General features: G+C 38.8%; 1 protein-coding gene across 3 annotated transcripts in view; it reads right to left on the reverse strand.

Moving 5' to 3' along the window:
• The window catches only part of Zrsr2 (zinc finger CCCH-type, RNA binding motif and serine/arginine rich 2), a 50466-nt gene that overhangs the window by 19629 nt on the left and 17360 nt on the right, over positions 1–13477 (reverse strand). For 2 of the 3 annotated variants that reach the window (XM_074063928.1, XM_074063927.1), the window contains 4 exons: positions 9343–9556; positions 6234–6289; positions 5337–5446; positions 2270–2778 (listed from right to left, as the gene is read on the reverse strand). In XM_074063928.1, the coding sequence (XP_073920029.1) occupies positions 2288–2778; positions 5337–5446; positions 6234–6289; positions 9343–9556 (871 nt within the window). In that variant the 3' untranslated portion in view covers positions 2270–2287. Of the gene's footprint in view, positions 1–471; positions 552–2269; positions 2779–5336; positions 5447–6233; positions 6290–9342; positions 9557–13477 lie in introns of those variants that run through there. The other variant, XM_074063929.1, reaches the window with a different exon arrangement.

The following is a 13477-nucleotide window of genomic DNA, read 5'->3' on the forward strand; positions in this document are numbered from 1 at the left end:
TCTAAAACGGGGGTATTTAAGAACAAGGAAAGGACTACCATTACATTCAATTGCTAGTCTACTAAAAACAGAAATTTGTAGGTTTAAAAGGCCCATTCAAGGCAGCAATTCAATGAAAAACCTGTGAGCTTCTGCCAGCAATGCAGATAAACTTGTCATCAAGTTATATATAGACACCTTAATATTTAACTCAAGGTGGCTATCAGGATAACGGGTAAGAGGTTTATGAACTCCCCCCCGCCACTACACTCCCCCAATTTTCCCTGCCCACTAATATTTGAGGGAAAAAGTCATATCTCTTGCAGCACTGGGGTTTGAACTCAGCACCTCATGCTTGCTAGGCAGGCGCGCTTACTGCTTGAGCTGCTTCAACAGCCAGCATCTCAAGTTATTTTCAGCTTAGGGTGGATTTTTTTTCCCCCCATAATCTAAGAATATTCAAGTTTAGCTGGGTGTGTGGCGCATACTTACCATAATCCCAGCTACTCTGGTGGCAGAGGCAGGAGGATCATGAAGTTCAGGCCAGTCAGGTAAAGTTGTCAAGACCCTATCTGCAAAAGGAAAAAAAAGTGTGTGAGATCCTTGATTCTATGCCTAGTACGGCCAAAAATAAATACAATTTCAGTTTTGGGTCTGGGAATGTAGCACAGTGGTAGAGCCCTTGCCTAACATGCATGAGGCTCTGGGTTCCATTCCCAGCATTGGAAAGAAGAAACCAGCTTTGCATACCACAGTTAATCGTGTAACCTTTGCTGTAGTTAGAAAAGTATTGAAAAATGCTGCGTCAGTGATAATTATTCAGCATTGGTAAATCCAGAGTTGAAGCAGGTGTTTAGTTTGGAACAAATTGGATTCTTTAAGTTTATTCTGGTGTACACACTAACTACAGATCAAAGAACTTTTTTTTTTTTTTTTGGTGGTACTGGAGTTTGAACTCATGGCCTCACACTTGCTAGGCAGGCACTCCCACTTGAGCCACTCCAGCAGCCTTATTTTTGTGCTGGGTATTTGCAAGATAGGGTCTCTCAAACTCTGCCCAGGCTGGCTTTAAACCCCTATCCTCCTTATCTCTGCCTCCTGGCAACTAGGATTACAGGCATGAGCCAATCTGTAAGGCCTTCTGCTTCCTAGGTCATTTTGGTTAACTTTTCAGTCTTTTGTGCATCTTTTTCTTATTCCCAAGTCTCAAACTGCCAAATGCCACATAACTGGAATTCAAGATCTGAAGTATGTGAATGAAAAGTTAATTTTATGATTTGAAATCTAGGGATAATATGCAGGAAACCTTTTCTACATTCTTCTGTGACCACTCCTGATTTTTATCTCAGAATTGCATCAACAGGAGATGTATTCCATCACAATGACTTCAGTTTTCCTGGAAATGACAAAAAGCTTTACCACTATGTAAAGAACTTTCCAACAAGATATTAGAATCAATACCTACTCTCTCAGAAAGTCCCCAGCTCAAGGGGGACTGCAGATATACGTAAGGAGATCTCTAATAACTTAAAATTTAAAATATGAATTTTTAAAAAGTTTAGATTTTATGTACAGAAAAATCCAATAGATTTAAAAGGGCAAACAAGATTGGCTCAATGGTCATTAAATGCAGAAAAAAGTGCTCAGCCTAGCCAATATGTACAGAAACAAACCCTTAGACACAAAATTTACCAAACTAGTGAAGATTAAAATAACTTTCTATGTGAGCAGCAAAGCTTATCATCAATAGAGTAAAAATTTCTGTAGTCTTTACACAAGGCAATTTGGATTGCCTTCCTTGATATAATTTATCCAGAGGAGATGGTCAGAAATGTTGGAAATCGTTAAGGCAATCCATTACAGGATTGTTTTCAGCACAGAATTCTTCAGCAGTACATTTTAAGTCCAACAATAGGGATGTAGTTGAATAAACTGTTGATGCACACTATTCAGTGAGTAAAAATGCCAAGAATGGGCTTGATGAAATATGGTAATGTGAAAAATGTTCAGTTAGAACCACATATAGTGTTTGTAAAAAAAAAAATGTAAATGTGCATAAGAAAGACTTATAGCAATGCTCCAGTGTTAATTGGTTATCTCAGGGTTAGAATCAGGAGTAATTTTCAGGTTATTTATATGTTTATGTTTTCTATACTAAATACAGTTTGTGATTTTCAAAAAGTTTTTAGAAAAGATTTCAGGCTTCATAGGGTTGGACCAGACTTGCAAACCCATCTGAGCTCAGTGCTCTCTATCCAGGTGAGTAGCAGTCATAATAGACACACAATCATTTGGGAACAAAACGAGTTTATTTGGCTTTGGGGCTCTGCGTGGTTCTGTCTCTACTCCCCGACCTCCTTCCCCCATGGCTCCTGGACGTGGATGAGCTCTGGCTCTGTTGGCTCCTGCTCCTACGGCTGCGGCTGCGGCTGCGGCTGCGACTCCAGCTGCGGTCCTTTTTTCTTCCTCTGCTTCGTGAACTGTGCCTCTCGCGACTCTTTGCTGTGTGTTTGTGAGACTTATGTCTACTGTGACTACTCCTCTTCCTCTCAGACTCCCCATTTCTCTTGTAGGAGTGGTCTAGACTAGGGCTTCTTCTTCTTCTTGGCCTGCCATAGTATTCATCATGGTGGCCCACCCTCTCTCTCCTCTCCAAGTTCTTACCAATGGAAGAGCCAGTCTGATCAGGAGATAAGTAGGTGTTTCTATTAGCTTCCCAAAATTCATTGTTGGGATTTCTAAACACATGAAGAAAGTTGCAGTGTTTCCCTCTTGGACACTGTTGTATTTCAAACAACCCTGCAATGGTACAGTGATAACAGCAGTTATTATTCTGCTTTCTGAAGATGGCACTTTACCCTATTCAGAAGTTCATTTCTGATGTTCAGATAGGTTTGAATTATTTACTACTGTGTATTATTTAAAAGAGGCTTACATAAATTGATGTCACAGTTCGGTTCCCAGAATTACAAAAACATTCAAATGCTCTAACAGAAGGCACTCTGGTAACAAACTGAAAGGTTTAATTCACCCGAATATTGTATCAACAGAGTTTAACTGAACAAATGGTGACCACATTACTTTTTCTAGGACTTCCACCATCCACTGATTGACAATTTATAGATTCCCAATTAACACTGAAGGACCAAGTTTTAGGGTCCCTGCAGTAGCATGCTTTGAAGCCATGGTTGTGGCAAGACAGAACCACTGGTCAAAAGAGATGGCCTACCATTGGTGAAAAATGCTGTATTTTCTTTATACTTTAAGAATAAATTCTTTACACCTCAAGAAGAAAAAAAGGTAATAAACATTGGCCTAATGCCTTAAATTTACCAAGAGCTTTTATTATGAAAGGCTCTTGTCAAGTTAAAATCTTTTTGAGTATGGAAACATTACAATGAAACCTATATTTAAAAACTATATTAAGCTGGATTAAGCTCACACCTGTAATCCTAGCTACTTGGGTGGCTGAGCTCAGGAGGATTGAGGCTCAAGGTTAGCCCAGGCAAATAGTTAAAATCTATTTGAACTACTCTGAGATCCTTTTGAAGTTATCAAACTTTATTTTAAGCAGTAAATTCCCCACATATATAAAACAGTTGAAAGTGAAATAGCACAATATATACAAAAATTAACTCAGATGGAACCATGGCTCAAGTGGTAGCGTGCCTGATTACCAAATGGAAAGCCCTGACCTGAGTTCAAACAAGTACCAGCCAAAAAAATTTTTTAAAAAGTTCACTCAAACTGACCTAAATGTAAGAGATGATCTGTAACTGAAGAAAGCACACAAGTCTTGGTGACCCTGCACTAAGCAATGGAGTCCTAGATGGGACACCAAATACACAAACAAGAAAGACAAAAGAAAAAAAAAAAGATCAGTTGGACTTAATAAAAATTATAAAAAGGAAGCCACAAAATTTTTGTGCTTCAAAGCATACGAAGTAAAAAGGCAACCCATACAATGGGAGGAAATATGTGCAGATCACATTTGTGGTCAGATGCTTGTAAGTAAAATTAAGAACTCTTTGACTCAATAATAAAGACAAATTAACCCAATTAAAAATGGGTCAAGGATCTGAAGAGACATCTCTCCAAAGAAGATATACAAATGGTCAATAATAAGCATACAATAAGTTCAATATCATTAGTCACTAAGGAGAATAACAAAGCAGTTATTAAAAAAAAAAAAAAAAAAAAAAGGCTCCTGCTTTGGGGACGTCCAAGCCACACTCATAAGCACCTCACTGAAATCACACTGCATTCCCAGGAACTGGCAAAAGTAATTGCCTTATGGAGAAAACAATTTCATTTCCAAGCCTTTAAACTTGGGGTATAATGGTTCTTCATGTTTTCCCAAGCAAGGTATTCTATAACCTCCCACCCACCCCCCTTCATATATGGTTTATTGATTGACTGATTGAGGCCAGGTTGGCCTCAGATTTGTGATCCTCTTGTCTTAGCTCCTGAATGTTGGGATCATAGGCATGCATCACAAGGCCCAACATAGTTTTAAAATGACAGCACCCATTAAGGCAAGTCTGCCAAGGATTCAAACTTTACAAACTACTTTTTACTAAGAAGTTTTAAGCAGATGAGAGTGTAAGTTAAAGAAACCCAAATACAAGGAAAGCTAAGGTACATCCCTGAGGCATTAAGAGCCTCATCTCTTTTTACCTGGGGAACTACTGTTCTGGTTTGGCTAATCCCATTTTTAGAAATCAGAAAATGACTAGGTCTTTGAAGCTGCTGGTGACTCTCTGAGCAGCACTGAATCACTTCCTGGTTTGGCTGCTACTGTCCGATGAATGAGTCTAACTGAATGTACCAAACATACAACTAAACTAATCCTACACCTAACAGTGGTCCCTAATGCACAAGAGCACGATTTCAAGTGAGGTGGGAAATGCTGCCTACAGGTACTGTTTTGGTGGCAGTCATGATGGAAGATTCCTTAGGGGCAAAGATGGAAACAAACAACTCAAGTGAAGAGAGGCAATGAATAAAAAACACCTCTGAAACTGTGATACGGTCAATGTGGCTGCCTTTAGACATTTCTTGGGCTTCCTGAACTGTCAGACACAGAGCCCAGGACTGAGGATCAAAAGACTGAAATTCTAGCCCCAACTCTGTCACCCATACATTGTGAACTTGGTCACCTCATCCATACAGTGACTTATAAGGTCTGTTACAGATCTAATCTACAGTGTCCTTTAACATCTCTGGTCATCTGCATGAGAAAAAAAAAACTATGCCTCACCCCTTTAAAAGATTATTTATTGTCAAAGAATATCCCTTTATATAGAGGGACAATGCGGGGGAGGGGAGGGAGGAGAAATCATCATATTGTCCTTTACCACAGATTGCCATTTTCCACCGAGTCACTGGACAGAATTCGCACTGAAGCTGTCGTCCTGCGTACCATCGTCCATTAAACAGAGAAAGGGCTGCTTGGCATTCTTCCTCCCTTTGAATGAAAAATGAAAGCATGTACTTTATAGTAACTCTTAACAAGAAGATTAAACCTATTATTAGTCATCCTATTATTAATCAATCCTTTTATTCATTAATTGTAGGACCACCAAGTTCACAGTTTTTGTACAGCTTCAGGAGTCCTAATTAGAGCATTCAGGCTCCTATAGCTCACAATTTATTCAGGAACCTTTTTGACTAACCCTCTGAGAGGTTTCGATGTATGGAAATTGGGTTGAGTCAAAGCTTCTTAATCCAAAAGACTGTACCATTAAAACTGCAGAAGTGTTTTCCATTGTTACAGCCTATGCTTTCTCAGCTAAGACTGCTGTTCTTCTTATTTCAATGGTTAATTGAACCCATTAGCCATGGTGCAGCCTAGGCAAAGAGCAAGACAAACAGAATAACAGAGTAACTACTCTCCTAGCTGCCCAAATGCACTTTTAGATTATTTGGGGCTTCCATCTCTGTCTCTTTAGATTTATATTTTATATTCTCTATTGTAGTTATCCTTTTTCAGTTTAAATTTTAATCATTAAAATTTTATAATAGCATTACCATACTGTAAATGGTTCAAAACTTTACAAGTATACAAAGAAGGAAATGCAAATGTATTATTTTCAAATCCTGTCTATATTTCTTTATCAGCTCTTAACATTTGCATTTTGAAAAATACCTCACATACGAAAACCATCCATCCATTGGGAAAGTCCTAGACATCAACAGAAACAAAATACCATACTATGACAAAACACGAAGGCAAGCATGTTCACAATACTTACGACTGGTACTGAACATACACATTGCCCCTTAGATGAGGTTCCAAGTTGCAGCTGACCTAAGGAGCAATGAAAAATGCTAGCATAAGAAGTTGAAGAAACCATCCAGTCATCTGATATACTTTGTTCCGGTTAACATAACCAAAAGTAGTTACTGATCAGATTCCAAAATAGAGATACTAGCCCATTTTTGTGTCTATTTAAGATACACTTCAGCACATAGCAGCATTTCAGGTCCCAATTATCTGATCCCTGTTGATCCAGGTCCATTTTTTCTTTTTTTCCCACAAATATGAAATGTTTCACACATGCATAAAAATTCAGAGAATATTAATCAGCCCATAGATATACTACCCAGATTTAAATTTCCATTTTTGACAGAATGTTTAAATAAGCAAAACATTAAGGTGAAGTCCTTCCATTCTATTCTTCTCCCTCCTCCATAACTTAGGTAAGCACTATCTAGAGGCTGAATGTAGCTTTCATGTTTCAAACACAAGCATGTGTGTGTAGATCTACATATAGATACATAACTCTCTCTACACACATGGATGTATACCTGCCAGAAAACATGTATCACACAAAAATCTACATTATACAAAATGGTATATACACATTTATGTATATATATGCAAAGGAACATGTATATGTACTGGTAATATATAGTATTACTTTATTTTTATATAAATGGTATTTATATTCTTCAACATGTAATAATACGAACTTAATGACTCATCCTCACTATTGTATACAAGATACATCAAATTATCAAATTTATATATCTACTCATGGGGAATGGCTACCCAAGGTACTTCCAATTTTCCATCCACAAACTACCGTCATCAGCACTCTTTTTTTTTTCCTTTTTTTCGTCATCAGCACTCTTGAGCACATTTCTGTGGGTGGAAAGATTCTCTAGTCTGCATAACCAAAAGTAGCATGCCAATTTGTCGATTTCCACTTCACTAGGTATTGACAAACTGTTCTCTGAAGTGGCTTTATTAATATAATACACATCCTTTACCTATACTTTTGAGATTAATAGAATTTATAACTTATGAGGTAGGTGTGAATAACATCTCATTTTCATATGCACTGTTCCTATTACCAGTAATGTTGAACATTTAACCATTTGCCTTCAAAAATGAGAAATTTGATTTGCTTTTATATAATGGCCTATAAAAAGGTCCCCTACTAGTGTTTACACATTCATTTTGAAGATAATGTAATAAATTTGTTTCAGAGTATTTTTACTAGCATATCCAAAAGGGACAGGATCCATGCACAATGACAGTTTGTAACACCATCCTTAGAAGGAAGAATAGGCCTCAGGAGTCCATGTGAACTGTACCAGGAAGCTCGAAAATCATTTAACCAAGTGATTTCCGAGGACCTGTTATTAATTTTCAATACTGAATCCAATGTTTTGAATTTTTTTCTACTATAAATTTATTAACTAGTTTTCCATTTGTAACTGCCAGTGTGACTGGCATGAGCTCAGCCATCTTATCAGCTTTCTAAACAAAACAAAACAAACAAGTCATGGTTAGTGGTTGCTGGCTGCCACAGTGGGTGCTGCTGGAATGGAACCCAGAGCCTTGTGTATGCTAGGTAAGTGCTCTACCATTGAGCTATATTCCTAGCCACCAGTCTGAAGTCCTGAAAGCAACTCCACCATTACTGCTTCACAGAAGCAGTATGATCCAGGGACTCTATAAGGGAAACCAGTGGCACAAGTCAATTCCGATGTTGGGATAAAGAAGCAGCATTCAGAGGTAAAGTGACACATCTGAGAGCACAGGGCTAGTCAAACCACACTGCCTCCTTGTTCAGCGTGTGTTTCAATGTGATATTGTGTAGGCGTTGACCATGCATTTCCACTAGTGGCTAAAGCTTGTGCTGAGTAGTACAAAGACAGGAAGGTGCAAACCACAGAAACAAAAGGTTAAAGGGGATTTTTTTTTTTTAAATCTTTAAAAATCTTGACACCAGTTGATAGAAGAATAGGCTTGACTTTCATGAGTATTTCTGTCTCTTGGCTGTTCCAACTCTACTGGGAAAAAAAAACAAAACAAAAAACCACCACGGCTTCATTTCTTTTTTTCTCCAAATTAAGGGATATTTTCTTTGCCCTGATATAACAAAGTTATTCAGGTTCAGATCTGATCAAATCATAGACAAGGTACAAGGCCTCTCTCTGTTAAGATTCAACTAATGGGTCCCAGGAGCAAGAGATCACATTTAACCTTCCCCTTGCCTTAAGGAATAGTTTTAAATAATATGTGTCATCTGATTGCCTCTTTTTCACATAGTATATTGTATCATAAACCATGAGTTTGGGACATTATGTTCAGTATTGAAAGTAGCCAGTGAAGCCAGGTGCTGGTGGCTCATGCCTACAATCCTAGCTACTTGGGAGGCGGAAATCTGGAGGGTCATGGTTCAAGGCCAGCTCAGGCAAATAATTCATGCTTGCAAGTGTGAAGCCCTGAGTTCAAACCCCAGCCCCATCAAAAATAAAGTAGCCAATGAATAAAAAAAAGAAAAGGAATCAAGATCTAAGATCTATATTTCTTGTGTAACTCCAGAAGACTGTGTACCTTGAGCGGAAGTTGCAAGCAGGAATTGTCAACATAATGTAGCAAAATGCTCAGTTGTGGAGGTGAGTCACTGTGTACAACACAGCTCTAGGTGAGGGACCTATACAGGAAGGAAGGGGCACACTGTCCATCACAGGAAGTCTCTAAGTGAAGGGTTGGACAGTTATATGCAGAGGACCCGACTCAGAGAATTCAAATGCTGAAGAGAGCTGCAGCACAAAGGCACTCAATAAATAACAAGTTCTTTCCAACCCAGACCCTGGCATTCAGGAAATATCTCGCTAATACATGCTTATGATTTCATATGGGATCTGTATGGCATCAGCCAGAGCGGGGGTGGAAAGGGAGAGAGAATAAACCGACATTTACCAAGTGCCTGCGTGTCTGACCCCAGGCCAGGCAGTACTGGCTCATATGGCTCCACCTAGGTGGCCAGCTTAGGCCCCAGCTCTTTGGTGCATTGAGTACTTGAGAGTGAAGCGTACCAGTCCCCTTCCCATATCCATGCCCACCTTGAACTGAATCACTTTCCCCACATTCTTGAACTCAGGCAAAACATCATCATAGAAGTCCAGGAACTGCTGGTAAGTTTCCTCTTCACTGTACTCCAGGCTTGCATCAGGGTCATAGTCATCCCTCCTGCACTGCTCCATTCCAAATGTTGTAAACATGCTTTTAATAAGAAGGGTGGGACTCGACGTGGGGAAGTTATGCTTACGTGAACACCTGCATATGAAAAAAAAATTTCATTAGTGTAATAGTTAAAAATCACACCTAAAAAGCTTGCCTTAAACTTTGGAATAAAGACTCAACTACCTTAGTTGTTTTTGACTTAAACTGTAAGATAATAAACCCTACTTAGATGCTGAGTTTTAGCACATGAGAAAAGTGTTCAAAAACTGACCAATCTACTGACTTCTCATTAAAATATAAGACTGGCTATGATTTACAAGTTCATATGCTATTTAGGTACCTCTGAACCATAGGGAAAAAGAAGGCCCACTGGTGTGACAGATTGTGATGGACAGGCCTGAGATGCCACATGTGGAACTCAGGATTCTACACAATCTTCAATTAACTTCTGTGTTTAGAGAATGGGGTATTTTAAGAATTTCCAGTTCGTGAGGTATTTTTAATCTCATCTATATAGAGCATTTTATAGTTTTCATACATTTTTACATTTCTTTTTCCCCTCTGATCCTTACAACCTGCTAAGACAGTTGGTCCTAGTACTTTCCCTACTTTGTAAATAAGGACGCTGAAACTAGAGAAGCAAACCGACCCAAGTCACATGGCTGGGAAGAGGTGATCCCAAGAGATCTGAGTTAACCTACAATCTGGTGCCTGGTCATTATATAGCATAATAAATATAATTTAATTTTTATTTAAAGAAGGTGGCTAGTCATTATGAAGAACAAGTTTCTTTTCATAATTTAAACTGGACCAAGCCTAAGCTGACCCAGCTATACCTCAGTAGTTTTTAAAGAATCCTTTATATAAGTTTACTTTCTTATTTATTCCCTTCTCCTAAAATGGAAAAAAATATACATATCCCAAGTTCTAAATAAACAAAAATTTCTTGGGTAGGATTCCAGTTAAAAATTAGTAAGATGAGCAGTGTGCCAGTGGCTCACGCCTGTAATCCTAGCTACTCAGGAGGCAAAGATCAGGAGGATAGAGGTTCTAAGCCAGCCCAGGCATATAGTTCATGAGAACCTATCTCTAAAAAACCCATCACAAAAAAGAACTGTTGGAGTGGCTCCAGATGTAGGCCCTGAGTTCAAACCTCAGCACCAGAAAAAAAAAAAATCAGTAAGATGAAATTTTTAGGAAAAAAAGAACTTAGGAAGAAAGAACGTTAAATAGGGAAAGTATTGAAAAACAATGGCCCTAAAATGGCCAAATGTTTAATCATACTCACTTTCCACGTCTGTAATATACATCTATGCACCTATGCAGAAAGCAAAGCATACACCACAAGCTTGCTCAGTACTAATGTTCATTAATATGAAAATTTTTTATTTTCCAAATGACCTTTTGTATTACTCAATTAAGGACCTTGTAATTAAATTCATCCTCCCAAATACTGCTACTGACAGAACAAAAAGCAAGGATTCAACCTGGCAGCAATTGTAGCAGTGAATCCAAACTCTACAAGTATGAAGCACATATAGAATTAAACAAGGAATCAACTTAACAAGGTTAAGATTCTCTTCACAGGATTCTTACATCCGAATGGCCCTAGTTCCCAGGGTATCAAATGAGCATTTGTCAGTTTTACAACAAAGCCAAAGTCCCCGTCTGGGGAAAATGCACACTTGGCCTAGAAACCAAGTGAAGTCCCTACAATCTGAGTGTATTCAAAAGGGCAGCCCTATAGCCTGTGTGGAAGTCAGCTAAAAGAAGTTAATATGTGAAAAGGGAGTCTAAAGCTGTGGAACCAAGCCTGTGTATTTCTTAGAATTACCTAGGAAAAAGTGACATTTCCCTGCTCCTGCTCCAGAATGTGATCAGACCTCAAGGGGGAGGGAATCCATATTTTCCAAGCAATTATCACCTGGTCCTCATGACCACTGGTTTAGGGCATGCTAGTTACCCATTAGTCTAATACTTGAATCAAATCAGATTACCATTAAAAACACATCGTTGTGAAGGCTTATAATGCTAGCTACTCAGGAAGCAGCAATAGGGAGGACTGTGGTTCAAGGCCAGCCTGGGCAAAATGTCTGAAAGACCCCATCTCGACCAATGGCTGGGCATGGTTGTGTGCACCTGTCATCCCAGCTATGCAGGAAGCATAGGTAGGAGGACCACAGTCTAACCCTGGGCATAACAGCAAAATCCTGTTAGAAAAATAATGAAAACAAAAGGGATAGGGGAAGGGCTCAAGTAGTAGAGCCACCTGGCTGGCAAATGCAAGGCCCTGTGTGCAAAACCCTAATTACCACCCCCACAAAAAACAAAAAACAAAAAAAACCATAGTCGAACATCACTTGGCCCAAGGATGCCAATATATGGTGTGAGTACCCTTTGGGTACAGCTGACTATTCCTCTTTTTTCTCATCTGAAGGGAGCATTTCCAGTACTTACTACCTTTGTCCTTCATAGAATCACTGCATTGTATTCTGAAATTAGACTGTAATCATTTATCAAAGGTCAGGGTAAGAAACATTTCATAAAGCTGGTCACTGGTGGCTCACACCTACCTACTTGGGAGGCTGAGATTAGGAGGATCAAGGTTTGAGGCCAGTTCTGGCAAATAGTTCTCAAGAACCCATCTCCAAAATAACCAGAGCAAAATGGACTGGAGGTGTACTCAAATGGTAGCGTGCTTGCTTTGCAAGCATGAAGTCCTGAGTTCAAACCCCAGTTCCACCAAAAAGAAAAAAGAAACATTTCATGAAAGTACATTCAACTGTTATAACGCATCTATCCAAATTATGGTCCACCTTCCTCTTCTTTATTCATGGGAGACACACTTAGAATCTGATGCCAAAAAAATCTTTGTCTCTCCAGAGATACCTACCATTCATTCTTCCTTTTTTGGTAAGAACTATATTGTTTATTGTCTGCCTGGGATGCATTAAAATCCAGAGTCAGAAGCATTGTATATTCACAATAACTCACTTTCTCCTTCTCAATTTATCTTATTTAACTTACGTAACAGATCATGAGCCTTCTTTAAATTACTTCTGGAAGTAGGATGTATGAATACTTATAAAAATAAGCTTTACCTTTCCTCAGTGACGGTTTTTTTCTTGGTAGTACTGGGGTTTGACCTCAGGCCTCGAATGTGTTAGACAGGTACTCTAGCACTTGAGCCATACCCCGAGTCCAAGTGATTATTTTCTTTTAGGAGGAAAAAGAAAATAAAATTCCCCTCAAAGCTCTGACTCCAGAAAATGTCAACTCTAGAAAGGTTCTTGAATTTTATACTAATTATAAAAATAAACACCTAAAGAAATGCTTAGGTTAAGGAAGTATTTCTCTGCCTGGCATAGTGGTACAAGTCTGTAATCCCAGATACTCAAACAGGCTGGGGCAGGCAAAATAAAAAAAAAGAAAAAGAAAAAAAGAGGCTGAGGCAGGAGGATTGCAAGTTCAAGGCCAGCCTGGGCTCTACAACAAGACCCCATGGGTGGAGGGAGAAAAGAGAAAAAAAGGAAAGGAAAAGGAAAAAGGAAGTGTTTCTCCTTTTAAGGTTTGATTGACAAACCTTAAAGAAAAGAATGGTTGCATTATCTGGAGCAATTCACCAGGCTTTCCATAAAAGGGGAAGAGAACAGTGTACTTGTCTGGAAGGATGGTGCTGGGTTTCATAACTGCTAATTTCACAAAATTTTAATGTCACAACTCATCATTTGAACAATGAAAATACCCGAATCGCTTTCATACTTTGATAGTTGTGATGGTGAAATCTCAAATGCCTACGAAAACAGTAAAAAATGGTCCAAATTAATTTGACCACTGTCCATATTTCCTTAAAATGACTCCCAGAGGTGGTACCTGAGAGTCTGACACCATTCCCCTTTCCACAAGAAACTGCCCGAGACATCTCCCCTTCTCTTACTTATGCCCAACAGGAGAATCCAGAATCAGGCTTCCACAAGTCTTAAATTTCAAGGAAGTGTTAGAGACGTATCATAA

The sequence above is a fragment of the Castor canadensis genome, chromosome X (assembly GCF_047511655.1).
Source record: "Castor canadensis chromosome X, mCasCan1.hap1v2, whole genome shotgun sequence".
Lineage (NCBI taxonomy): Eukaryota > Metazoa > Chordata > Mammalia > Rodentia > Castoridae > Castor > Castor canadensis.